The following is a 27090-nucleotide window of genomic DNA, read 5'->3' on the forward strand; positions in this document are numbered from 1 at the left end:
AATTTTACTAATTCTTTACAGGTAAAGATCCCTTTCTTGCCAGTTTTATTAAGGTATTTCTCATCATAAATGAATTACAGGAAAAATTCTGTCAGCATTGCAATATGCATCCCTTATTTACAAAATTTATAGATGGCACAAACCCACAAAACAAATATACACACTGGTCTGACAACAAAGGAATTACTCCTTAAAATCAGGTAAGAAAACAAACCATGGGAGGCATAGTTAAGAGAGGAAATGGTAGATGAGAGACATCTGAAGCAGATTAGAAAAAAAACTATTTAGCCTACTAGTAGAGGCCACTCCCAGATCTGTAAATTCCAAAATAAATGTAACCACCATTGAGCTCCCCTGATGAGATCTGCACAGTTAAGTTATAAGACCAAGTTACTTTTCTCACACTACTTGCCCCTCATGCTGTCAACCTTGATGCTTTTTCATCTCATCATCCTCTCTTTTTAAAAGGTAACTTCCTGGTGAGAAGCTAATTTGACTGATTTTAATTAGCCCTTTTCCATCCTATAGTCCATATAACAAATACTTAAATTCCCAGTAAGTACAACTAAATGACCTACAAAAAGACAATTTAAGAGTTATATAAAAGTGGGAAGACATAGGCACTTGTGACTCTTATAGCTTACTTAAAGTTTCCAAAATCCTTTAATATAACTCCAATATAACTCGGAGTCCTGCCACGTGCAAAAGTTTGCTGACGACACTGCTATCGTGGGCTGCATCAGGAGTGGGCAGGAGGAGGGGTATAGAAACCTCATCAAGGACTTTGTTAAATGGTGCAACTTAAACCACCTACAACTGAACACCAGCAAAACCAAGGAACTGGTGGTGGATTTTAGGAGACCCAGGCCCCTCATGGACCCCGTGATCATCAGAGGTGACTGTGTGCAGAGGGTGCAGACCTATAAATACCTGGGAGTGCAGCTGAACGATAAATTGGACTGGACTGCCAATACTGATTCTCTGTGCAAAAAAGGACAGAGCCGCCTGTACTTCCTTAGAAGACTGGCATCCTTCAACATCTGCAGTAAGATGCTGCAGATGTTCTATCAGATGGTTGTGGCGAGTGCCCTCTTCTACGCAGTGGTGTGCTGGGGAGGCAGCATTAAGAAGAAGGATGCCTCACGCCTGGACAAACTGGTGAGGAAGGCAGGCTCTATTGTTGGCATAGAGCTGGACGGTTTGACATCTGTAGCAGAGCAACGGGCACTCAGCAGGCTCCTATCAATTATGGAAAATCCACTACATCCATTAAACAGTGTCATCTCCAGACAGAGGAGCAGTTTCAGCGACAGACTGCTGTCACTGTCCTGCTCCACTGACAGACTGAGAAGATCATTCCTCCCCCAAACTATGCGTCTCTTCAATTCCACCAGAGGGGGTAAACGTTGAACATTATTCAAGTTATTGTCTGTTTTTTACCTGCATTTTTTATTACTCTTTAATTTAATATTTTTTGCTGCTGGAGTATGTGAATTTCCCCTTAGATAGATAGATACTTTATTAATCCCATCTATCTATCTATCTATCTATCTATCTATCTATCTATCTATCTATCTATCTATCTATCTATCTATCTATCTATCTATCTAATAGTATGCCACAGTGAAGGTTAACATTAAAGCTAGAAACCATTGATATCAAAGTTATGAATTTGCACTATAATCTGATTAATGGACAGGAGAGAAAGAAAACAGGTAAATAAAGAATGTCTTACATGAAGTAAAGTCATCAGTAGAGACCCTATGGGATTTGTACAAGAATATTACTCTTATAATTTAGATTACTGACAAGCTTGTGAAAACTGCAGATTACACTAAAATTGCTAAGTAAAACCAATTCAGATAAACGTGCACATCTAACATGGCATGCACTTTCACAATTGCAAGTTCATGTAAATGTTTTACTTTTTCTTTCATGTGATTCAATTATTTTAAAATTATTTTTCTGCATCTTTTTTACTGCTTTATATGTACCTGTTTAATATAATTAAAATCTGCATTAAATTCTGTAACAACAATAAACTTCACTGCTATGTTACGGTATGCCATGCTTTTAGAGAACGGGAGTCTAAGAGTTTCATCTTAGCCTTGTTTGGGTTGGAAATATGAGGGAGCACAGAGGGGTGCTAAAGGGATAGAGATAAAGAGCAAGTAATTTTTTCTTTTTTTACAATTTAGGCTCTCTGTTACTCTGAGACTTTCTTGGTTATTTTATTGACAGCAAGGACTGGCCGCATTACAGAAGAAAATTGTGGTGAAAATTAAAAACCTGAAAAGACCTTATCTTTCTCTTTAACCTCAAAATTATATATAAAACAGAAAAAATGTAATATTGATCTCCCATAAAGCTGTAACATGAAAGGATTCAATTGTGAACTTAAGTGGGGAAAGTACTTTCACTTTTTACTGCAGCCTCACAGTAAGGAGGCCAGGGTTTGTGTCTTTGGACCGTGAAAGGAAACTGGAGCATCCGAAAGAAACCCATGCAAACAGGGGCAGAACATATAATCTTCATGTAGGGAGGAAATGAGACGTGAACCCTAGTCTCCTTACTGTGAGGTAGCACTAGGGCCAATTTAGGATCGACGAATTCACCTAATATATATGTCCAAATACATGCAGGTTAGGTGAATTGTTGATCCTAAATTGGCCCTAGCATGTGGTTGGAGTGTGTGTGTGTGTGTGTGTGTGTGTGTGTGTGTGTGTGTGTGTGTGTGTGTGTGTGTGTGTGTGTGCGTGTGCGTGTGCGTGTCCCGTGATGGACTGGCCCCTGTCCAGGGTTTGTTCCTGTCTTGCACCCTCTGCTAGCAGGAAAAGGTGCCAGCAGACCCCTGTGACCCTGTTCAGGATTAAACAATTTGAAAATGACTGTCTGACTGGCTGACTGATGACATCTTACCTCCTTGATGGCAGATGTTGTTACTGTTGTAGGACATTGATTCCCAACCTGGGGGTCCTGACCCCCACCAGGGGTCGTCAAAGCCTCACAGTGGATCGCGAGGACCTGTCCATTTTAAGGGGTGCAAAATTTATTTATTTATATATTTGTTTATTTAACGTATCTAGGCATTTAATTAATGTTTGTGTAACATAAACAACTAAATTTGTAGAAGTTTGTATTGTTTCTTTATAAAAAAAATAAACATCATGATATCAGTAATGACAAGGACACTATTTGCATAATACTATTAGTATTCACAGAGCGGAGCTAGCATGCAAGCTAATCTAATCACAGAATTACGAGGTAAAACAGTAAAAGGGATTTTTGAAAAATGGCCAAGCGTCACAGAGAAGAGACTATTGATTGTCTCAGAAAGAAAAAAAGGACTTATCAGGACAGTTATTTTGATTTTGGTTTCATTGAGTCAATGGACAAAGTCAAAATTGAGTGTGTCATTTGCGGTGAGAAATTGGCGAATGAAAGTATGAAACCCAGCAAACTGAAGCGGCACCAGACTACCAAACACCCGGACACGGTGGGTAAACCCAGGGAATTTTTTCTCAGAAAAAAAGAAACTGTGATAACTAACAGGCCCCAGAATATTAGGTAAAGTTTTGCCAAGGCTGGAAGTGACCAAAAGCATGCAACTATTGCATCGTTTGAGTGCTCTCTCCTTATTGCACAAGCCAAAAAGCCTCATAACATAGCAGAGACACTTATTAAACCGGCTTGCATTAAAATGGCAGAAATAATGTGTGGACCTCAGGCCGCTAGCAAATTCAAGACTGTACCACTGTCTAACAACATGGTGAAAGACAGAATTGATAGAATGGCTGGAAACGTTGAGATAACAATGATAGAAAATCTCAAAACGGGCACGTTTTTCCATCCAACTCGATGAAACTACCACTGTGGGAGTGGAAGTGATACTGATTGTATATGTACAGTACATCAACAAAACTGAACTTAAACAAGACATTCTTATGTCTGTCTGTCAATCTGTGATATTTTCTGTATTGTTGACACATACTTCACAAAACACAATCTTCCCTATAATAATTTAGTTGCATGCTGCACAGATGGAGCTGCTTCTATGATGGGAAAGAATAAAGGCTTCAACAGCCGTCTGAAAGAGAAAGCGCCCCACTGCCTGGTGCTTCACTGCATGATACACAGACAGGCTCTGGCCAGCAAACACCTCTGTGAGGAACTAAATGAAACCTTAAAGACTGTTGTAAAAATTGTGAACTTTATTAAAGCTCGTCCAGTCAACAAACGAATCTTTGCACAGCTATGTGAGGATGAGACCCACTAGACCAGGCATGTCAAACTCACTACCATTGGTGGGCTGCTTCGACTGCCATACATGCGTCAGCAGGCCGCACTGTAACAAATACTATTATACTGTTATACAAAGTTACTGTAGCTTTCTTTCCAATACTGAAAACTTTAAAAAATGTAACACTTAAAGTTTAAAGAAAAGCAATTTATTTCCATACAATCTCCATATAACAGCGTACAATTAGAGTCTTAGCCTCTTAGCTAGGTCCTTATATTATTATATTATATTCATTGCTTATATTGGAGTCTTACAGTGTGAGATCTATTTCTTTTGTCCCGACACTTGGCATCTCTTCTTAGTAACCAGTTCGTCAATATCAGGCTTGAAATCTTGTGCAGCTGCAACTTTTATGAGGGATGAACGGTGCTCGACAGTAAGTCTTGAGCGATGTGGGGTTTTGGTAGCTTTCACTAACAAAAACAGTTGCTCACAAAGGTAAGTGCTTCCAAACATAGATAGTACTCTCGATGACAACTTACGGATCTGCACATACGAGGGTGGCTTGTAAGCATACTAGCCTGGCACACCAACTTCATTGTATTTTGCCTTCAGAATAGAATCGGACTGCAGTTCAATCAACTCCATTTGGATATTCTCAGACGCATTCTCAATGTTGTAAGAGTATGGTGATGTAAACAGCGGAAAGTCCTGTTCGTGTGAACTGAAATTACGAAAACGCTCACTGAATTCATTGCTCAGTAATTCAAGTTGGAGAACAAATCCTCCCAAAATCAAATTTTACTTTACTAAGTTTACTTCAAAGTTTATATTGTAAAATAAGCTGATATGCAAAAAGCCCCCTGACCTACACTGATTTTACAAACTCAAAATCACAAAAATTTGTTAATAAACAACTCACCAACTTCTCATGTCCACTTCAGATCTTCAGCTGTAGTCCGCACTGTTCGTTACAATACTAGCACAAAATTACATGAAACTAGAGCAAAAAAACGTGAAAATATGCAGGCTATTACTACTCGTGATGGTCAGTTCTGCCCAGTGGCCAGTCTCAGCAGCCCAGCCAGTAGTGTAGCCTGCCAGGGGCGGCTCTAGGCTCGTGGCAGCCCTGGGCAGAGAAAGAATTGGTGGCCCCTTTGCCCGCCAATGTCAATACGGTATCTTATGCACAGCGGATGGCCACATCAGTTGCGGACACTGCATAGCCGCCTCGTGCTCATGATACGCTTCTACATGCACGTGTCCGTAACTTGAAAACCAAGTGGCGGCCCATGATATTCTCATTATGGCAGAACGTTATAATACTACATATAGCTTACTGCTCCAACTCGAGCGACATTAGTAAATACAGCGTGCTAATTAACAAGAAACACAATGTTTTTCGGCCATATTGCCGTCAGCTGTGTCGTTATTTTCTCTTTCTGTTTTATATTCAATATATATTGGTGTGGTGGCCCTGTGCAGGTACATAGTTTGCACATGCCTAAGGCCGCCCCTGCTGCAGCCTAGCACTTCAGTTGTGACGCTGCGGCTCTTTAACTTTGGTCAAGGCTCGTGGCTATACTAGCAGATGACGTTTCCGGTACCGTAATGCCATGGGAAAACGTGCTTTTGTCAGAAGGCAGAAGTAAGAAAAGTCAATAAGTAACACCGAAGATGCAGAATGATTCAGTCACAAACGATAGTAATCATTTTGTACAAGTTTAGTGCTAACTAGGATCTGTCATGCGGGCCGCACAGATTTCTGTTGTGGGCCGCATGTTTGACATGCCTGCACTAGACACTCCTCCTCCATACTGAGGTGCGCTGGTTGTCCTGGGGCAAAGTGTTGGAGCGTTTCATTGAACTTCAAAATCCGATAAGACACTTCCTGACCCTCCATAACCAGAACCTACAGGAGGAAATGACAGCCGAGTTTCTAATTAAGACATCATACCTGGTGGAGAAATTCGGTCTATATAATGAAACATACACATGCAGGGCGCAGAGACCAGTATAATGGTGTGCAAGGAAGCAGTGGATGCATTTTTGCGTAAAGTGGAGTACAGAAAGAACAAACTGGTGAATAGGGATCTACATCCCTTCCCCTCTTTAAATAAACAAGCAGGGGGGAAATTATCCGATGCTTTGATCCGCCAGTTCACCCACCACATGGAGCAGCTTCAGGAGGAGATGAAATTCCGGGTTTTTAGACATAAATGAACACGTCACAAAAGACGTATGGGTGACGGACCCATTTCTCGCAAAAGAGGGACAAACTAAATTTATCAGGAATAATAAATTAGTTTGTTGAGTTGACTTGGGTTGGAAAATAAAACATCTTCAATTGACTTGTTTTGATTCTTGAAATTTAAAAAGCTGAAAGTAACTGGTAAAGGCTTTATTCATGCTTAATTTCCACCAGTTTGGAATTTATATGATACACAGACAACTTCCAAAGATTTTTTAAAATGTACAGTTACTGACTAGTGATATCATTATTCACTAGGATGGCACTGTAGCACAACAACTTTAAGGTGATAGGGCTGAATCCTTTTCTGGTCAGTTTCAATGTAGCTTTCATATACCATTTTTATTTTATTATCAATTGGCAGGGTATGTGTTGACATAAGTGTACCCTATGATGGATCATGTCTTGAGCTTGATGCATCTGTAAGTATTTCTAGTATTCTGTGACTCTGGGTTTGGATTAAGCAAATTTAGTAACTGGATAATTGGATCTTCATTACAACTGACTGCAGAGATTGATTGTACATTCTTACACAAGCAAAGTATACCCTGTGGAAAAATTGTGATAGTTTTTCCAGTCATAATTATGGAAATATAACTTCAAATAAAAAGCCCTTAGGGATATATAGAAGATTTAAGAGTGAAATTTTGGATGCCTGCATCAGGCATAGTATGGCACAGACGAACATTCTTTCAGCATCTTCTGCATGTGAGGGTATAAGCTACTATAATTTTGGCATTCTGTTTTTAAAGTCTGCAATGGGTAGACTGTTTTAATCATCAACTTATAGTTCATAGCTTTATGTTACACACCCTAGAACGTAAGATTCATGAGAACATTCAAACATTCATTTTGATCTAAGTACTTCAACACATATATTCCAACAGCACCATAAGACTGACTGTCAAAACATATGTATGATATGTCATAACAAAAAGGTTAAACTTGACATACCTCAAATATTGTATCAAAGATGAAAATTTGAGATTAACACTTCTGAAAGAATTGGACTGGTTAGCAATTCCAGACAAATAGCAATCTACAGTATATATATAAAATGCTAAAGGTTTTCTCTGTCACGCAAAAACTCATCCACCCCTGGGCCTTGCAGCTTCATCTTGGTCACAATTTAGAGCTTAGGCTGGGACACACATAACAAAACATGTGAGGTACCTCAGCCACTAAATTCATCTTCAGTTCCAAACCAACTCATGGCAAGTGGAGGCATGGCAGTGCACTGTCACTCAGTGGAAACCAATGGTGATGCAGGCACAGACAGTGAAGTACACTGCACAGGTCAACTGATTGTTTACATTGCAAAAGCCCTGTGCATGAAAGCTGTGTTGACAGTAAAGCGTATTCCACAGGCTGACTGCCAACTGAAAGTCATATACTTCAATCACTAAACTAAGTGCACATACCAAAGTGAGTGCTATCATTACATATTCCACAGTGTATTTTGTTCTACAAATCAGAAACTGTTACACATGGATGACAGACTAATTCTAATGTCTAAAATAACAACTACAATTACATCCATCCATTTTCCAACCCGCTGAATCCGAACACAGGTTCACGGGGTTCTGCTGGAGCCAATCCCAGCCAACACAGGGCACAAGGCAGGGAACCAATCCTGGGCAGGGTGCCAACCCACCACAGAACTACAATTACACCTTTAACATATTACATAACACAGGTGACAGTACTGCCATTGTTTAATTAGAAATTAATGTACAACATAAATTCATATTATGAGAAACTAATCAGAAATTTAGGGTACAGTGTTGTAATTGCTCTGTGGTGGGTTGGCACCTTGCCCGGGATTTGTTCCTGCCTTGCGCCCTGTGCTGGCTGGGATTGGCTCCAGCAGACCCCTGACCCTGTGTTAGGATATAGCGGGTTGGACAATGACTGACTGACTGACTGTTGTAATTGCTTGCTTAGAAATCAATCTATAAGCTAATTTCAAATTATGAGAAACTATTTAGAAAATGGGCTTTACATTAATAAGGAATATATTACTGTCTCATTTAATTCCTTTTATCAAGGATAAACTATAGCTCTAACTGCTTTGGTACTTTGGAAATACCAAGCGAAATGAGCAGACACAGTCTTTGAATGCCCAGTCATAACACCAGGGGGACTAAAAAATATGGTGAATTTTTTTCCTGATGCTTTCCTGCAGACGCCTCAGCACTTCAATGTAATGTCACTGTAATAGCCTGTCAATGAACAATTTTGACATTAAAACCTTTCTTTCTGACACACAAGAGGTTTTTTTTTTTTTTAAATTTTGGTTGATTTCAAACCAACCATGTTTAACATCACTCTTAGAAACATAATTTAAGATTAATGAGATTTTAAGCACAGTTTAGGCAACATTGAAAATAAACATCCATCCATCCACCCATTTTCCAACCCGCTGAATCCGAACACAGGGTCACGGGGGTCTGCTGGAGCCAATCCCAGCCAACACAGGGCACAAGGCAGGAACCAATCCTGGGCAGGGTGCCAACCCACCGCAGGACACACACAAACACACCAAGCACACACTAGGGCCAATTTAGAATCGCCTATCCACCTAACCTGCATGTCTTTGGACTGTGGGAGGAAACCGGAGCGCCCGGAGGAAACCCATGCAGACACGGGGAGAACATGCAAACTCCACGCAGGGAGGACCCGGGAAGCAAACCGAAAATAAACATTTTGAAGGAAAAAAAAATAAAAATCCAGTAGGCTGTACGGACCCCGGTCCTCATTGCAATATAACACATTTAGGAAGAGACAGAGTGTGTGGTATGTGGCATAACTAAACTGCTAAAAATGTGCAAGAGAAAGTTTTCACTGCATTGTTCAACTGAAGAATCAAATGATTCAAGCTGTTCTAGAGGCATAAATTTGGTCCTGTGTGATAGCAGATAGAGATGAATGTAATCCTGTTTATAAAAAGGAAACAATAGATCTTCACTCCCATACCCTGACTACTCTGGGCCATTTGGCCTTTACCATCGCAAAACTGCTATTTTTATCACATATCATTAAAGTCCAAAAACTGAACATTCTCAACTAGCCATAATTAATTAATGGACAGATATTGTTGGTTTCCATTTATGTTAATCAGTCTCTACATTTTTACAAATCTGTATCTTATATGTAATAATTCTGTAACATATAATATATGCTTGCATTTTACCTGGTAATTTATCATAGTGCTCTGTACTTACACTCAGTTAAGAGTACTATGCAAAAATACATTGTATTGTAATATATGTTGTGTTGAAAATAAAATACATTTTCTGGCCATTTCTTTTCAATCCCGAGTGCTGTAGTGACCTCTTCTGCTAAATACAAATGAACAGCTAGAACTATTTATTTCAGAAGATATTTCACTGTAGGACAATTTTTATGTTGTTATACATACTTAATAAATCAAATTATTTAACCCATATTTATATTCAGTGGAACCTCGGTTCATGAACGTCTTGGAACACATACAAATCGGTTTACGACCAAAAAGTTCGCCAAACTTTTGCATCTGTTCACGACCACACACTCGGTATACGAACAAGCCAGTTTCCCTTTTGGTTTGTACGTGTTCAGTCTCTCCCTGTGTATTTCCTGTGCAGTGAGCAAGAGAGAGAGAGAGAGCGCGGCACACACACGAGAGAGATAGACACACACACACAAGCGCGAGAGACACACACACACGCACACACACACACACACAGGCAGCGCGAGAGAAAGAGACACACACACACACACAGGCAGCGCGAGAGAGAGAGACACACAAACACAGGCAGCGCGAGAGAAAGAGACACACACACAGGCAGCGCGAGAGAGTGACACACACACACAGGCAGCGCGAGAGAGAGAGAGAGCTGGACGCATAAGGTAGAGAAGGCAGTTAAGGAATGCACTGGGCTTGATTTTGTTTTCACTTCTGTTTACAGTGATCGGTTCGTAGCGTGCATTGTTGCAATGTTACTTTTCTTGGTGGTTTATTAAATTACGGATTTTTTCAAATGTTATTTTTTTTCCCCGTGCTTAAAACTCATTAAAAAAAAGTGTTTTTAGCCAGCGGTTGGTACCGCTATAATGCGAACTATTGCAGTGTTAGTTTTCTCTGTTGTTCAATGTTTTCTCAGTGTTATTCAATGTTTTTACATTTAGTTTACTATTACGCTGTGCATTCTATGGTTTAATTAACAATATTTGTGCTTAAAAACTTAAAAAAAAAAAAATATATATATATATATATATATATATATATATATATATATATATATATATATATTTTCATACAGTTCGTATGGTCTGGAACGGATTAAATGTATTTACATACAATCCTATGGGGGAAATTACTTTGGTTCACGACCAAATCGGGTTACGACCAGAGTTTTGGAACGAATTATGGTCGTGAACCGAGGTTCCACTGTATATAGTAAATATCTTGCTGTGGCTCTTAACACCCTTAATTTTACCAGGACAGCTGAGGTGGTCAAAAAAACCTTTTTACTATAGCTAAGAAAAACATGCCTACCTTCTTTGCTTATTATATAGAATTAATTAAAAATTACTTCATTTTTAAATTTAAAATAATTGGATGTTTAAATTTTTTTACTAAGATTAACACAAATGTAAATTTTCATAGTATATCAAGGACATTATTTTCTACATTTTAACAACATTAGAATATATGTTTTGCTGTTTTTAAAATCATAATCCTTACTGTTTAGCCATTTATCTCTTCGTTGCTTCATTTTTTCTTTTTTTTTCATTTGTTTTCTTTCTTCAGCCTCTGTAAAGAGAAAAAACTATTTAAATTTTATTACAATAAATTTAAATGAATATTTCGGTACATTTATATGAATAATAAGCAAAAATGAAATATCATTAAGTAGGAGTATGGGATTATTAATAAAGAAAGTGACCCATCTGTAGTTGATCTCCAGATAATGGATGAATGGCATGATATTCCCATAAATAATCCTCCAACTAAAACTGCTGTAGTAATGTTTTTTAATGATGACAACTTAATCAAAATTCAAACAGATTCAAAAGAATACATTTTTACTAAAAAATATTCAAGTCTCAAATATGGATTCAGTAATTAACAATACTATTTGAACAGCAGGGCAGAATGGTGGGGCAGTGGTAGTGTGCGCCTTGGCTCCTGCTTACATGGAATTTGCATGTTCTCCCTGTGTCTGCATGGATTTACTCTGAGTGTTCCTGTTTCCTCTCACTGTACAAGGACATGAAGGTGAGGTGGACTGGCAATACTAAATTGGCCCAAGTGTGTGGTTGGTATGTGTGTTCACCCTGCGATGGACAGGCATTCTGCCCAGAGTTTGGTCCTGTCTTGCTCCCTATGCCGGCTGGGATAAGCTCCAGCACCACCTATGACTGTACAGGAATAAGCGGGTTAGAAAATGACTGAATTGAATAGCATCTACAAAATGTCACACCATTCTCTTTTCTCTTACACAAAAGCACATGTGGCATCAGCTGTCGCAGATTCTTTGAACATCTTTCAGGATACACTATCATATGTGAATACTCTATATTCGGTACATTAATGATTCTAGATAGGCGTGAATGATCAAATGATGCTATATTCCAAGAAAAATATCATAAAAAGTGTTTTCTGTACACTGCAAGTAAAAGCTGCTAGTGAAAGCTAATAGCAAAGCCCCAATATAAAATTGCTTATTATAGTCAAAACACAGTTTAACAAACATTCCCCCAACCAACTGACACTAGAGCAAAGAGTATTAAAAAGCTGATATGCTTTAACATAGTGCTGGGCCGTATACCGGTTCATACCAAAAACCATTTTTTATTTTTGTAATGATACGGATTTTTCTTATACCGGAACACCGGTTTAAATAACCTAAACAACATTTGGAATGTGGCGCAGTGGGAAACTGTTTAAGTGGGGACCTTTTTCACTGGTGCACCGCAAAATACCCATCCAACAGAGTACGTGTTAGTGGAGGTATCGAGCGGTGAAAATGGACAGAGAACATTCTGAAACTGAAGCTGTAGCAGACGATAAAGTTGAACATGATGACACAGAAGAACTTTTGACGTAAAAACGTGCCGTGTCTGTTGTTTGGAGATACTTTGGTTTTAAGAGGTCGGATGTGGATCATTATGTTCAAATGTGTGAATACTGTTTCTATACTACTGGATAATACTGCAAGCCAAGTTGTACTTGTTTTTATTTTTTTTTCTCAATACTGTGTAATGTACCTGGGTACTGTGTAATACTGTGACGGTGCTGGTCCCCTACAGACTCCCTCTTCCCACATGGGAGTCTGTTGAACCAACACCATCGATAGTTATGACCGAGATGAGCTGAGAAATCTCATTGAAGCCTGGGGATGGTGGAATGTGCTCAAGTGCTTTTGTTAAAAACAGTCAAAGTAAAACCAAAAGTGTCTGTTGTGCAATGTTCAGAAAAATACAGTACCCAAATAAATAGCAAATCCATAAAGCCAGTGAAACGTGGGGATAAAATCCATAATAAATAAATCCGTTAAAATGCAGTCTCCCTCCTCACCTGATTGCAGCGCACCACCTTCTGTCTCCACGGCTCACCCGTTGCTGGCGGAGCCTTTGCAGGACGAACTGCTTTCTGCCAACCCGTTTTGGCTGCCGCCACACTGCGCAACCAGACCGTCCGAGGTCGGCACACCTCCCGTCTTCCTTCGTGCTCACTCAGTCGCTCCTCAGATCCATTGGGAGGTCTTACATTTCGCTCACCCTCCTCTACATGTTTAGTCAGTGGGGTGAACCAGCCCCTAGATCACCTCAGCCTGCGCTCCCTCACGGAGCCCCAGCTCGTGCTGCCTTCTTCCTCCTGGTGTCTGGATCGTCTCCCATGCCTGCCTTTTCCCTTCTTTAACCTCCTTGTGTTCTATCTTTTCTTTTTTCCTTCCCCCATCCTGCTGGCCCAAAAATATACATCTCTATGGGCGCAGCGCCTTATTCACACGCCACAGTAAACCGACGAAGCAACCGAGAATGATCAGGTGCGACTCGCTCCAGTCACCTCATCAACTCCCCACGGTTGTGCAATCGCGCCCACGGAGACGGACACGAACTGGATTTAAAAACGGACCTTTTTTATTTTTTTTGAAGCCACGGACCCACTAAACCACAAACAGCATTATAAATGCAAGTTGCAGTTTTATTATTTATGTATATAGCTTAGCTTGAAGCAAAGTCCATATTAATGCAGTTCAGTTGCGGTTCAGTTGGTAAAGATGTCATCACCAAGTTGCACTTGTTTTGTTTTATTTTGGTGAATACCGTGTAATGTACCTGGGCTTGCAGTTTTGAAGTAATATTATTACTGGAAGTTGCACTATTAATTTTATTGCTATTATTTATTAGTTTACATATTATGCAGTTTAATGATGGTAAAGTTGTTTAAAAAGTCACTTTAACGTGTCAGTGGATGTAGATTGTTAACATTAACAGAAAGTGTAGTTGGTTTACAAAACATATTTACCATTTATTCCTTTTCTAAGACATGTTCAGTGCAATACAACTTTTGACAAGCACCTCTGGATATTTTACTAAGTCTAAATGCCTCTTTGGATGGTTGACAATTGTTGTCAAAATTTTAGTTTGTTGTTTGCAAAATTTGTTCAATAGAAAGGTTCTATATTTTGACAGCAACTGTCATGCAATGTGATTTCTTCTCTTCATTAGTGCCCCCCTCCTTGAAAACTATCACTTTATGGGGCCATGCAAACCTGTACTAATACTTGTGTGCACATTAAAATGAATGTTTGTACAATGTACAATTCTCGTATGACAGTGGAATAGGTTATTCTTAGCCAGTCTACTGCAGTAATTGTAGTGGAAAATGTGGTTAACTCATGCATGGAAAAAAATACCGTCGAATACCGTGAAACCGGTGTAATTTTGAAAAATACCGTGATATAGAATTTTGGTCATACCGCCCACCACTACTTTAACAGCATACAGTATATTTCACGTAAAGGAATACAGAACACAATGTATAAAGTAAATAGAACATAAACAAGGTCCACAGTAGCTGCTGTTACTCTGGGCCTATTTACATAGGCCTTCAACTCTTGTCTAAGTGGTGGGGTGGTTCACCTACTTACTCGCCCAAAAATTATCACCAAACAGCCAGTTTTTCAGCTCACATCTCAATACAGTGGAACCTCGGTTCACGACCATAATTCATTCCAAACCTCTGGTCGTAAACCGATTTGGTCGTGAACCGAAGCAATTTCCCCCATAGGATTGTATGTAAATACAATTAATCCGTTCCAGACCATACGAACTGTATGTAAATAAATTTTTTTTGAAGATTTTTAAGCACAAATATAGTTAATTACTCCATAGAATGCACAGTGTAATAGTAAACTAATGTAAAAACATTGAATAACACTGACACAAACACCCAGGCTCCCTGCTCAGCTGCAAGAGCAGGCTCGCTCGCTCGCTCTCAGCTGCATGTGCCCTCTCTCTCTCATCAGCACACGAACCTGCTCTCTCTCTCTCTCTCTCTCTCTCTCTCTCTCAGCAGCACGCAAGCCCGCTCTCTCTCTCTCTGTAACATTGCAGCAGTTCGCGCTATAGCCTTGCAACCGATCGCTGTATAAACACTTTTTTTTAAATGTGTTTTAAGCACAGGGGAAAAAAGGAACAATTGAACAAATCCGAACTTTATTTAAAAACCAACCACAAGCAACCAAGAAAGTAACATTTACAGGAGTTCGCGCTATAGCCTTGCAACCGATCGCTGTATAAACACTTTCTTTTAATGAGTTAAGCACAGGGGGGAAAAAAAAGGAACATTTGAACAAATCCAAACTTTATTTAAAAACCAACCACAAGCAACCAAGAAAGTAACATTTACAGGATTTTGCGCTATAGCCTTGCAACCGATCGCTGTATAAACACTTTCTTTTAATGAGTTTTAAGCACAGGGGAAAAAAAGGAACATTTGAAAAATCTGTAATACAAAAACTAACCATAAACCACCAAGAAAACTAACCTTGCATGAGTCGAAGTCTGGCATGAAGTGAGGAGAAAATGGGTGGACAAGAGGTTACAGTTTTGAGGGAGAGTCTGGCTCCATGATGGAGGGATGTTTTCTCTCTTGTGATTTCTTGGGTTTCTGGTGTTTTTAGCTGTTTAGCTGGTGGGAGCGAAAGCCTTGTGCAGCCATTCCAAAAACAAAGTCCTTGTGACCCAACCCTTCGTGTTTGCCCTCCACATCACTGGCAGTCTGGCTTTGTTTACATTGTGCTTCTTGAAAGCACGAGGGTTCTCGAATTGGTAAATGAGTAAACTGGTAAACAGTTTTTCCACCTCTTCCAGCACTTGAGGCCTCTGCCTGGTTAACGCTGTAACTCCTTTTGCAACATCAGCTGCTTTAATAGATTCTTTCTGCTTTAGAATAGTCGAAATCGTAGGTTTTGACTTCTTGTACTCGGCGGCAAGATCAGTAACATGAACGCCACGCTCATACTTTTCAATAATTTCTTTCTTTACTTCGATTTCAATTTTCTGCAAACTTTCTTCTCACCACTCTTCACTTGCTTAGAAGCCATGGTTAACTGCAAAAGCACACAAAATACTGTAGAGCACAAAGAGTTCACAGGTAAAGCACGCATGTCTGACTGAGAAGAATGAACAGGGAGAGGCTGAACACGTGCTTAAACACAGTAATCAGCGCGTATGAACCGGAAGGGAAATGAAATAGAGCACAAAGAGTTCACAGCAAAAGCAAGCACGCACGTCTGACCGAGAACAACGCAACACGTGCGGAAATCATCAGTGCGCACAAACCGAAAGGGAAACTGGCTTGTTCGTATACCAAGTGTGTGGTCATGAACCGAGGCAAAAGTTTGGCGAATTTTTTGGTCGTAAACCGAGTTGTACGTGTACCGAGACGTTCGTGAACTAAGGTTCCACTGTATATTGATCCTGGCTTCTTCCTGCTCCCAGGGAGTCTTTTCCTGGACAACTGTACGAACTCCAGACTCATTCATGAAATGTAACCAGTACAAGGTTGAAAATAAACTACATCTATAAGAACCAAATAACTACTTTGTCCGCCTCTTCTAGAGTCTGATTCTAGTATGGGTGAAGTAGTGTTTATCACTTGGAGAGAAAAAAGATGCGGCTGGTCCACATATCAAAAGATTTGATCTAAAGGAGTATTAATATACATACCTGACGAACATATACAAACCTATTATAAAATAAACAAAACCATTATCTGAATTTAGGGTTGAATATTTCAGGGTAGAAGGCATATCTCCATCAAAAATGCATAACAATGCATTAACAAATCAAACACTCACTGCTATATGTGAATTTCCCCTTGGGATTAATAAAGTATCTATCTATCTATCGATCTATACACCAAAAGGAAAAAAGTCAGAACCATCAGAAACACAATTCTATTAATCACAGAAAGTGTTAAGATTGTTCATCTCAAACCAAAGTAAAATCCAATGCCGAAACAGACACCTAATTAGTAAGTTTTTAAAAAATACTGTTATACATCCTTATATTAGTAAATAGGTTAAATCATTTTGACCATGAACTGCCACCTATCCAGCAGAACTTCTTGTGGTCTCTTTTCCTCTCTGTGTGTCTGTACAGGAGGCTAATGCTCCTTAATGTCCTGGAAGAACATTGCATGTTTTCACCAAGCCAGCATCAATCTCACTCCTGTACTAACATTCATATCTATTACCTATCTGGGACATCAAGAATGTAAATAAGGCTTGCAGTCCCCCAGTAACCTCGGCTTCCCCATACTAATGCATAAAGCAGCTCTCCTTGAAGGTGTGGACATCTCCCTCAACAAGAAATCTTTCAGGGGGCTTTCCCCTGCATACGAGTATTTGGATCCTGGGTTTTGCCTTGTCCCGGTCACAAAAAAATAAAATGAAAAGTTAATAGTCAAGTACTGTATTTTTTGAATATCATGATTAGTATTATGCAGATACCATGAACACTAACACTGCAACACTAATATCATGTAAAAAGGTTACAAGCAGACAAATTGGTATTTGAGGAATTCAAGTGTTGAACATCACTTCAAAGCAGAGGTAGCTATCTTCATATTGTTATGAATACTTTGCATTCCCATTTTGCAATCTCTTATTGCTCTTCTAAGAAGTTACTTACAGTTCCAGGAATGTCAACAAAAGATTAACAGGAATGATGCAAGGAAGATGAGGAATTATATACTGCTCAAAAAATGAAAGAACACTTTTTAATCAGAGTATAGCATCAAGACAATGAAACTTCTGGGATATTGATCTGGTCAGTTCATTAGTAGAGGAGGTTGTTAATCAGTTTCAGCTGCTTTGGTGTTAATGAAATTAACAACAGGTGCACTAGAGGGGTAACAATGAGACGACCCCCACAACAGAAATGGTTTAACAGGTAGAGGCCACTGACATTTTTTCCTCCTCATCTTTTGTTTTTTCACTAGCTTTGCATTTGGTTACGGTCAGTGTCACTACTGGTACCATGAGGTGATACCTGGACCCTACAGATGTTGCACAGGTAGTCCAACTAATCCAGGATGGCACATCACTACGTGACACTGCCAGAAGGTTTGCCGTGTCTCACAGTACAGTCTCAAGGACATGGAAGAGATTCCAGGAGACAGGCATTTACTCTAGGAGAGCTGGACAGGGCCGTAGAAGGTGTTTAACCCATCAGCAGGACCGGTATCTGCTCCTTTGGGCAAGGAGGAACAGGATGAGCACTTCCACAGCCCTACAAAATGACCTCCAGCAGGTTACTGGTATGAATGTCTCTGACCAAACAATCATAAACAAACTTCATGAGGGTGGCCTGAGGGCCCAAAGTCGTCATGTGGGCCCTGCGCTCACTGCCTGGCACCATGGAGCTCGATTAACATTTGCCATAGAATTCCAGAATTGGCAGGTCCACCACTGGCGCCAATTGCTTTTCACAGATCAGAGCAGGTTCACGCTGGGCACATGTGACAGACTTGAAAGGGTCTGATGGGGCATACTCATGGAGGGACGCACAGACCTCTACAGGCTAGACAACGGCAACTTGACTGCCATTAAGTATCGGGATGAAATCTTTATACACATTGTCAGACCCTGTGCTGGTGCAGTGGGTCCTGGGTTCCTCCTGGTGCACGACAATGCCCGGCATCATGTGGTGAGAATATGCAGGCAGTTTATGGAGGATGAAGGAATTGATACCACTGACTGGCTCCCACGCTCTCCTGACCTAAATCTAATAGAACACCTCTGGGACATTATGTTTCGGTCCATCCAACGCTGCCAGGTTGCACCTCAGACCGTCCAGGAGCTCAGTGATGCCCTGGTCCAGATCTGGGAGGAGATCCCCCAGGACACCATCCGTCATCTCATTAGAAGCATGCCCCAACGTTGTCAGGCATACTACTAAATATGATATTGAGTTGCTGCAACGAAATTTCAGCAAAATGGACTAGCCTGCTGCATCATTTTCTCACTTTGATTTTCAGGGTGTCTTTGAATTCAGCCCTCTGTAAGTCGATAATTTTCATTTCCATCAAACTATGTGGCATCCTTTCATTCCTAACACATTACCCAATCCATGTCAGTATAGATGTCCAGTATGATTTTTTTCCCATTGCGATCTGATGTGCTTTCAAAGTGTTCCTTTAATTTTTTTGAGCAGTTTATTTTATTAAAACTATCTCAAGTTTATACATTAACTTTTAATACAACAATCATGTGATTAAATATAATACTTTGTCTGTAAAAGGCTTACAGAACTTCTTTGCAAACATATTTATTCTCTTGACCAATCTTCATGATTTATTGAATAAATGAACCTACACTATAATTATGTTCTATGTAAATTTCAAAGCACTGAAACCTCAAATTTTTAATGCAACAATTAAGCCAAAATTAAGACAATAGACTTCATAAGTATTCAGCTCCCACATGTTACATTTTACAGAGACATCTTTTATAGCATAGGTGGGTCCTCAAATGGACTGGTAACCTTTCCAGGACTGTCATCTGCCTTGTACCTAATACAGCTGGGAATGGCTTCGGCCTTCCACTATCCTGAATTGGATTAACTAGGTATGAGAATATTGCTATATATGAACAAACATTCCTCCATTTTTATTTCTTCTGTTACCATTCCTTCAGATGAGATGCTAAAGGTATCTTTTGTACATGAACATTAAAACAAATCAACCAGGCATACAGTATATGTTACCAAGAAGCTGGAGGCACATGTGTTTATAACTTCAAAACAAAGTATTTCTTTGTCTTTACAATTCCTCCAAGTAGACTCCTCTTCAATGTTCATCTCTTTCAGATAAGGAAGAACTCCCCAATCAGTTTACTTAGCTACAAAAGTAAATGTAGCTTATAAAAGGATAAAATACCCAGGTCTAGTAAAATTGCTTAAATGTCAACTCTTATTTGTTTGACTGAGTTCATCTACAGCTCACTTCAGACAGAATAAATTACTTATCTTCTGCTCAGAAGCAGTCAAATCAATTATTAATTAACAGTACACTTACGTTTGTTTTATACTTTTGCTTCATTTTTTGTCCTTGTAGGCCCCCAGCTGCACATGGGATATAATCCGATTTTTGACAGTAATGTGTGTTTCTATGGCAGGAGCTTTAGTTTACCTGGCTACTACATTTAAATGAAAACTAATGAAGAATGGTCAAAAATTATCAAGCTACTAGACTGATTTAAACCAGATTAGAATAAATCCTTAAACAGTGCTAGCAAAGGAAAGATTAGCTTTTTTCTAATTAATGCAAGCGGATTGTTAAACAAAAACATTACTAAGTGTCTGTGTCTTTAAAGAAAGATCAGTACAGAGAAAGAATATGTGCAGGAATGAAGTTATAACTAGTAGGAAGAAGAGGAAAAGATAGCACAGATTCTGTATTTCCCTGTGTGCACACAGAATACTGCAGTCCCCAGGGATGTGTGTTGAACATAGCATCTGCCAGCGTGTTTATCATATCCATGCGTAGAAGACACCATCATGCCTCCAGGGGCCATGTGCAAAATATATCATTGTGATTCAAAGGTATGCATAAAAGATACCATTTTTTGCTCACTGCTGTGGGAATTTCAAATTCATGCTTAATTTAGTAACATTCAACAGATGTACCTAAGTACTTGAAGAGACATACTGGGGGAAATCAACTTTAACTTTAGTCTATGTTTCTATTTCTTTATAATAATTAAAATATTTCAGCATAAATACAGTGGGAAAAAGGCAGTTATTAGTGTTGATATGTATATGTATGCATACTGTGTAGAGTACATTTTTGTGGAGATAGCAAATTTGCTGTTATTAATCCATCCATTTTCCAACCCGCTGAATCCGAACACAGGGTCACGGGGGTCTGCTGGAGCCAATCCCAGCCAACACAGGGCACAAGGCAGGAACCAATCCTGGGCAGGGTGCCAAGCCACCGCAGGACACACACAAACACACCCACACACCAAGCACACATTAGGGCCAATTTGGAATCGCCAATCCACCTAACCTGCATGTCTTTGGACTGTGGGAGGAAACCGGAGTGCCCGGAGGAAACCCACACAGACACGGGGAGAACATGCAAACTCCATGCAGGGAGGGCCCGGGAAGCGAACCCGGGTCCCCAGGTCTCCCAACTGCGAGGCAGCAGCGCTACCCACTGCGCCACCGTGCCGCCCGCTGTTATTAATCACATTATTAAACCATTAAAATACAATACTAATGTAAAAACCAAGCAGCCAGTTTTCTTAGAGGTAAAAAATGACAAAAATGACTCCCTCCCATTTTCCAAAAGTTTCATAGTTAACCAACTGTGGTTCTATTAATAACCATTAACCATTCCAAAAGCAGCAGTTTGTTGTTTGGGTTTAGGTCATGAAAGGATTATAAAAAAGGAAAAATCCTTTCTATTCCATTCTGTGATTTTTTCCTAATACAATGTTTATCAAATACTCTAAATCATGGTAAAACTGTTATAGAATAACAAAAAGAATATCAGATTATAATCTAAACGTGTACCTGTTAACATTATATTCCACATAGCACATCTATACCACATTAAAGATTGCATCATGACAAGACTGTATCTAATCATGTGTAAATCTCTGAAAACATATGTGAAAAAACGGAGAATGAAGCAGGCAACTTTCACCAAGGTCCAAGTAGATTGTCAAAACATAAATAACTGATGATTTGTGTATGACAAGTTTCCTTGTCTTCTTGGAGTGCCCAGGCTGGAAGGGTCTGTCAAAAAATCAGGGACTTTAAACCAAATTGAGGCATTGTTGTGTGATTTAGGGCTATATAAGAAATACATTGTTGACAATGATTCCAGTATAACACACTGGATTACAGGATACAAAATAAAAAATTAAAAACATTTATATTATCCTAAACCATGCAAAAGTGTTTCATTATGTGTGAGTACCTTTCTCCATGTTAATTAATACTGCAGTAATCCTGTTAAATGGCAATGCTGACAGAGCACACATTTTTGGAAATATATTATATCAAAGAAAACAAATCTGCTTTCTCTTTATCTTTTACAGTATGGCCACAATAACCACACCAAAACTGATGTGAATCTGAAGACAGGTGAAAGACTAAAAGCAAGGATAAACTTATAAATCATATATGGCACATTCCAGTTCTGCATTTGAGCACATTGTGAACTCCAAAATAGTACCAGGTTTTTTAAGATGAGTGTATTGTCTCCACTGCATAGATACCAATGCAATGACCAAAAATAGTGAAAGTTCATTGTGTTGCAATGAAGACTTTTGTTTAATTGGGAGTATAAATGCAAGAAGAGAAGAATGATGTATTCCAAATTTAATGAGATAAACGAGGGTAGTGGATGGAGAATGCTGCACAAAGTCATTGTGTTTGAAAAAACATTGTCTGTGGCCAAATAAGAGGGTGAAGCAGGGCAGGGGGTACACACCAAGAGTGTCATAATAATGTTTTAAAACGTTTAATGCCAGTTTGATGTTGCTCATTTTAAACATTGAAGATGAGAAAGTATTCCTGCATTTGCCAAGGTTTCTCATTTTCAGCCCCTGAAGCGATTTTGGACAGATGCCTCATTTCGATACTCAGCATTAAAATACTGTGTAACTATGGTATGCAGATTCATGCAGTATATACACCACATTTAACAACAGCTTCAGAAACTCATTTTCCCATATGTAGCTCTTCTGCATGGCCATAGCTTAAAAGCTTAGGGTGTAATCCCTGCATGATTTTTCATTAATGGATATGCATGTGTTTGAATTTAATGTGCTTACTCGTTTAAATGCTTGGCATCATGGGTAAAAGGCGGTAATGTGTGAGGCAAGTTGTTGAAATGTAACATGTAATGTCATGTTCTTCTCGTCCTCACAGTTTTACTCAATATAAACTTGAAACAGAGCACTAAACTACAAACGGAATCTATTATAACTAAAACTACTGTTAACAGGTTTTAAATATTTTTGGTTTCAGTAGTAAAATATGTTATAGATTTTAATGCACTTTTGGATAAAACTGAAGGAAAAAACAACTTTATAAAACTTTTTATTTATTTACCATGGCAACTCAGAATAAAGCTTAAACATGATATTACTGAAAGTGGCAACAAAAACAAATGTGTTTATTTAGTGTTACAAGTTTTACAATATTTAAAAAGGTTATTAAAATGCTATAAAGCAGAATTTTAATTCTTATTTTCCAAACTATATTTTTTGTTATAATTGATCACAAGTCCATCCTCCTTTAAAATGAGCATCTACACTAATATCTAAAGTTTCAGCTAATCATTTTCGTACATTAATCTCATTATAGAGGGTCCTCTGTAACAAAAACAAGATAACTGATGAGAACAAGTCATTATGATGGAGTGACATCGCTCTCCATATGTGATTTCTCTTTTTGCATGGATAAGACCCTGTGTTCTACAATCCTAAATTTATAAAGTGAATTAAAAATGATAAATGGATGAACAAAAGGGAAATCATTATTATTAACACTAAGCAATATACATATTTATTTGATTCTGTATGCAAACACAACCTTCATCTACAGAGCAATAAAATTAGAAAATGCAACATAACAGGATTACTAAGCCTCATTACATCAAAAGTAGGCTAGACATGCTTTCTAGTTTAGCTTTTAAGTTTCCTTTTTATGTAAGGACTGCACAGTATGTCAGAATTCCACTTACCACAAAAGTGCAATTAAAGCTGAAGGGAATGCACACCATTCTTCAAATTATACTCTGAAGCTGAACTAAAGTACAGTGCTAGAAAAAGATTATAAAATGCTCAGAAGTTCTAACTTTATCCTGGGCTGCTGTTACTAGATTCATGTGGTCTACTTTTAAACAGGAAAAAAAGTTCTAGGAGCTTTATTTAAAAAAAAAAAAAATTATACAAAATAAAAGCACATGTTTGAAATTGTAAAATGTTAAGAAAATTCCAAATTAGATATTATGGATAAAAACTATCCATATGAAAGAGATTCAGAGCACACTGCATGCAACTCCCACACCATTCAAATTCCACTTTATACATAGTGAATACTCAACAGGAAAGGGTATAAATGAACCTACCACGTACACAGTGATGTTTTTCTTTCTTAAACCTAATAAGTACAATAGAGTGCACTTCAAAAATATGTAGTATGCTTCCTTATTTTTACAGTATATATTGTGCTCATTATTGGGTAGCTACTTGCAGCAATTGTAATATTCATGACACTCACAAAACAAGTACAGGCTTTAACTGAAAGAAAAAAAAAACATTGCAAGAATAAGAAAAGTTAATACATAATATATGATATTATGTATACATTAGTGTCGGGGGGAGTCTCACAGCAACTATCCAAACTGGACAAAAAAAAAAATGTAAAAGTTGTGTGCTCATTTAACAACTAGCCGCAGTGCCTAGCATTGCCTGGGAATATTTGTATAATGGGCTAAGGTAGTAGGTAGGTTAGGAGCATGCGCTAATACAGTACATTGCTGCACCCACCACTCGCCAAATCACCTGAACTGGGACCCGAGTGGAGCTGTGCAATAGACTGGAGCAGTGTGAGGTTTTTATTTTCCCCCAATTCGAATAACAAACATGGAATGTAGCCTTTGCCAAATTCATTACCATCAGCTGAACTGTTTTGATGTGATAACATGGTTTAAATTTTGTGCCGCCCCATTAAAACCCAATTTCTTGATGGCACTTTGAAAGGCCTTAGAGTCTAGATTTTTATTTGTATCAGCAGTAATTTGTATGAAAAATACCATGAACTTTAACTAAGCTGTTTGGAGTTATGCATTTTTTGTAACACCTCTTCTCTCCTCCATTATAACTATCCTTTCGGATTAAATTTTTGCCTGGACTTTATGTAGGTTCAGCGTTATTATACATGCAAAATTCCAATAAGTTTAGCTAAATTCCCCTGACAAAAGTTCTGAAAGGCCATATAACCTATATTTTAAGTTGGATAAATGGCAATTTACATGCTGTTTTGATTGATAAAAAACAGACAAACAAGATTTGATTAAAGGGTTAAAATGAGGTAGTTAGTGTGTAGCATGAATAAATAACATCCAATGAAGCCAAAAAATGTAAAAGTATTGTAATTATTATTATTCACACAGATAACATACACACCAAGAAGGGAAACTCAAAGAACACACAAAACTTTTACGGCCAAGTTGGAATTACGTTCTTTTAATTAGCATAGCAAAACACATTTTCAAAATAGGCTGAAAACATCAATACTGAAATCACAGAAATGCTGAGTTGCCTCAGAAAATAAACAAATGCATTTGTGGAGATCTGTTAGTATGGGTCTCCTTCTATGCAAGATACATGTAGACCCAACATCACTTAACTCTTTTTATCTGATTAACAGCAGTTTTAAATCAACATAAGGTGATGTGTTATTAAGTTCTTACAGACTTAAAAATTTTATTTTAACTACAAGTTTTTGTGAACAAACCTATGCAAAAATGATCACTCAAAATGTCAAACCTAAGCACTCAGCAATTCAACAGAAATGTCAAAGTTGATTTTCTGTAAGCTCACACAGCCAAAAAAACGCAATGTGTTTGCTCCCACTCCTTGCACTTCTCTCTTGCATACTTCATTTTGCCTACACAAAGCTTCCAACAGAAAAGGTTGGGTTTCCATTACTCTTAAGGAAAATTTTGGTATGTGGAATCAGGATGTGAAAGAAAAGATTTTTATTTGGGTGCTGCACTGAAAAAGAGTGAAGTGGTCAAAGTAGGGACATAAATGAAACTGTTAACTGTTAAAGTGAAAAAGTTAACTGATTCAAAGCTTTCAGAAGACATTTATTTCAGCAAGAAAGGATTTATTTGTGGGACATCTATGGGCTGCAGCAGCAGTAATGACTGGACGACAGAAAGAAATGACAGTGGTGAGAGATCTGAATGATGGAAAGAAAGTGTAAGTGTCCAAGAAGAACAGGCATCATGGCCGAGATGGAGGATAATTTCTTACCCTGATGGGTGGCCAGAATGGAAGATCAGACGAGCAAACCGGCAGGACAAGAAATCAGCATCTTGCCCAGCCAGAGTCATATGTATGAGGGACAAGCAGAAGCCTGGGGCCAGGAGTAGTTCAATCCTCCACACTACAGGTAGCAGTGGTCCCTCGAGGCATCCCTGTTTGGATATGGCACAGGGAAACATGGTAGTTTAAGTCTGGAAATGTAGCCCTGTTTGAATCCCTGGGTGCCATTGGAGGGCACTGTCGGGTGCTTCCAGAAGTGCTTCAAAGAAGATACTTTGCTGCACCGGAATTATTCCTGGGTCTGACTTAAAAGGTGCTCGCCTCTTCACATCGGGGAGTGAAAATCAAAAGGCAAGAAGGAGGAAGAATTTGATTGTATTGTAACTAATCTTTGCATGGGTGATTATTGTAGGGATGTTTTGGTTTAATAAGTATCTTTTATTTAAACCCATTATTGTGTTGGGCATTACTGTGTCTGAGGTTTGGGACTCAGTGGTGTCCACACCCCCAAGGTGGTTAAACAAGCTATGCTTCCAAGTGTACCCAGAGTATCTGGGGGAAGACTTAAAAACCTGAGGATAAAAGATTTTGCTTAAAATAATAGAAACTGAGCCAAAGCATCAATGCAGACTTATACTTTTGGTTTCCAAGTCAATACTACTGTACATGTAACCTGCTTGTTAGTAAAAATGGTAGCAAAAGTATTTCTGATGATTAAGGTCCTTCTAAGTAGAAAGAAGTAACAATCTGAGTCATGTCAGTCTTTAGCTATTATAAATTCTTCATTTTCCTGTCTGAATAGAAAAGTGCATTTACAGAACCTTCAGGCTTGGCAGTGTTATGACAGTTGTGAAAACCTGAAGCGGCTTGGCTGTTGGCTGCACTGTGGTGTAGATGCCATCTTCCTGCCATTTTATCTCCAGCTGACCATTCAAATAGTCTGCTGATGAAAAGGGCAAAAGGAATAACTGCCAAGATGAAAGTAAAAACAAAACATCTTTTTCAAAAGAACGTGATTAGCT

At 38.7% G+C, this 27090-nt stretch overlaps 1 protein-coding gene across 1 annotated transcript in view; it reads right to left on the minus strand.

Annotated features, from left to right (window-relative positions):
* slx9 (SLX9 ribosome biogenesis factor) overlaps window positions 1-27090 on the minus strand; it is a 159230-nt gene that overhangs the window by 59433 nt on the left and 72707 nt on the right. Inside the window, exon 4 of the mRNA XM_028807314.2 lies at window positions 11221-11289. Within this exon, the coding sequence (XP_028663147.1) occupies window positions 11221-11289 (69 nt within the window). The remainder of the gene's footprint in view (window positions 1-11220; window positions 11290-27090) is intronic.

Source organism: Erpetoichthys calabaricus, chromosome 8, assembly GCF_900747795.2.
Source record: "Erpetoichthys calabaricus chromosome 8, fErpCal1.3, whole genome shotgun sequence".
Lineage (NCBI taxonomy): Eukaryota > Metazoa > Chordata > Cladistia > Polypteriformes > Polypteridae > Erpetoichthys > Erpetoichthys calabaricus.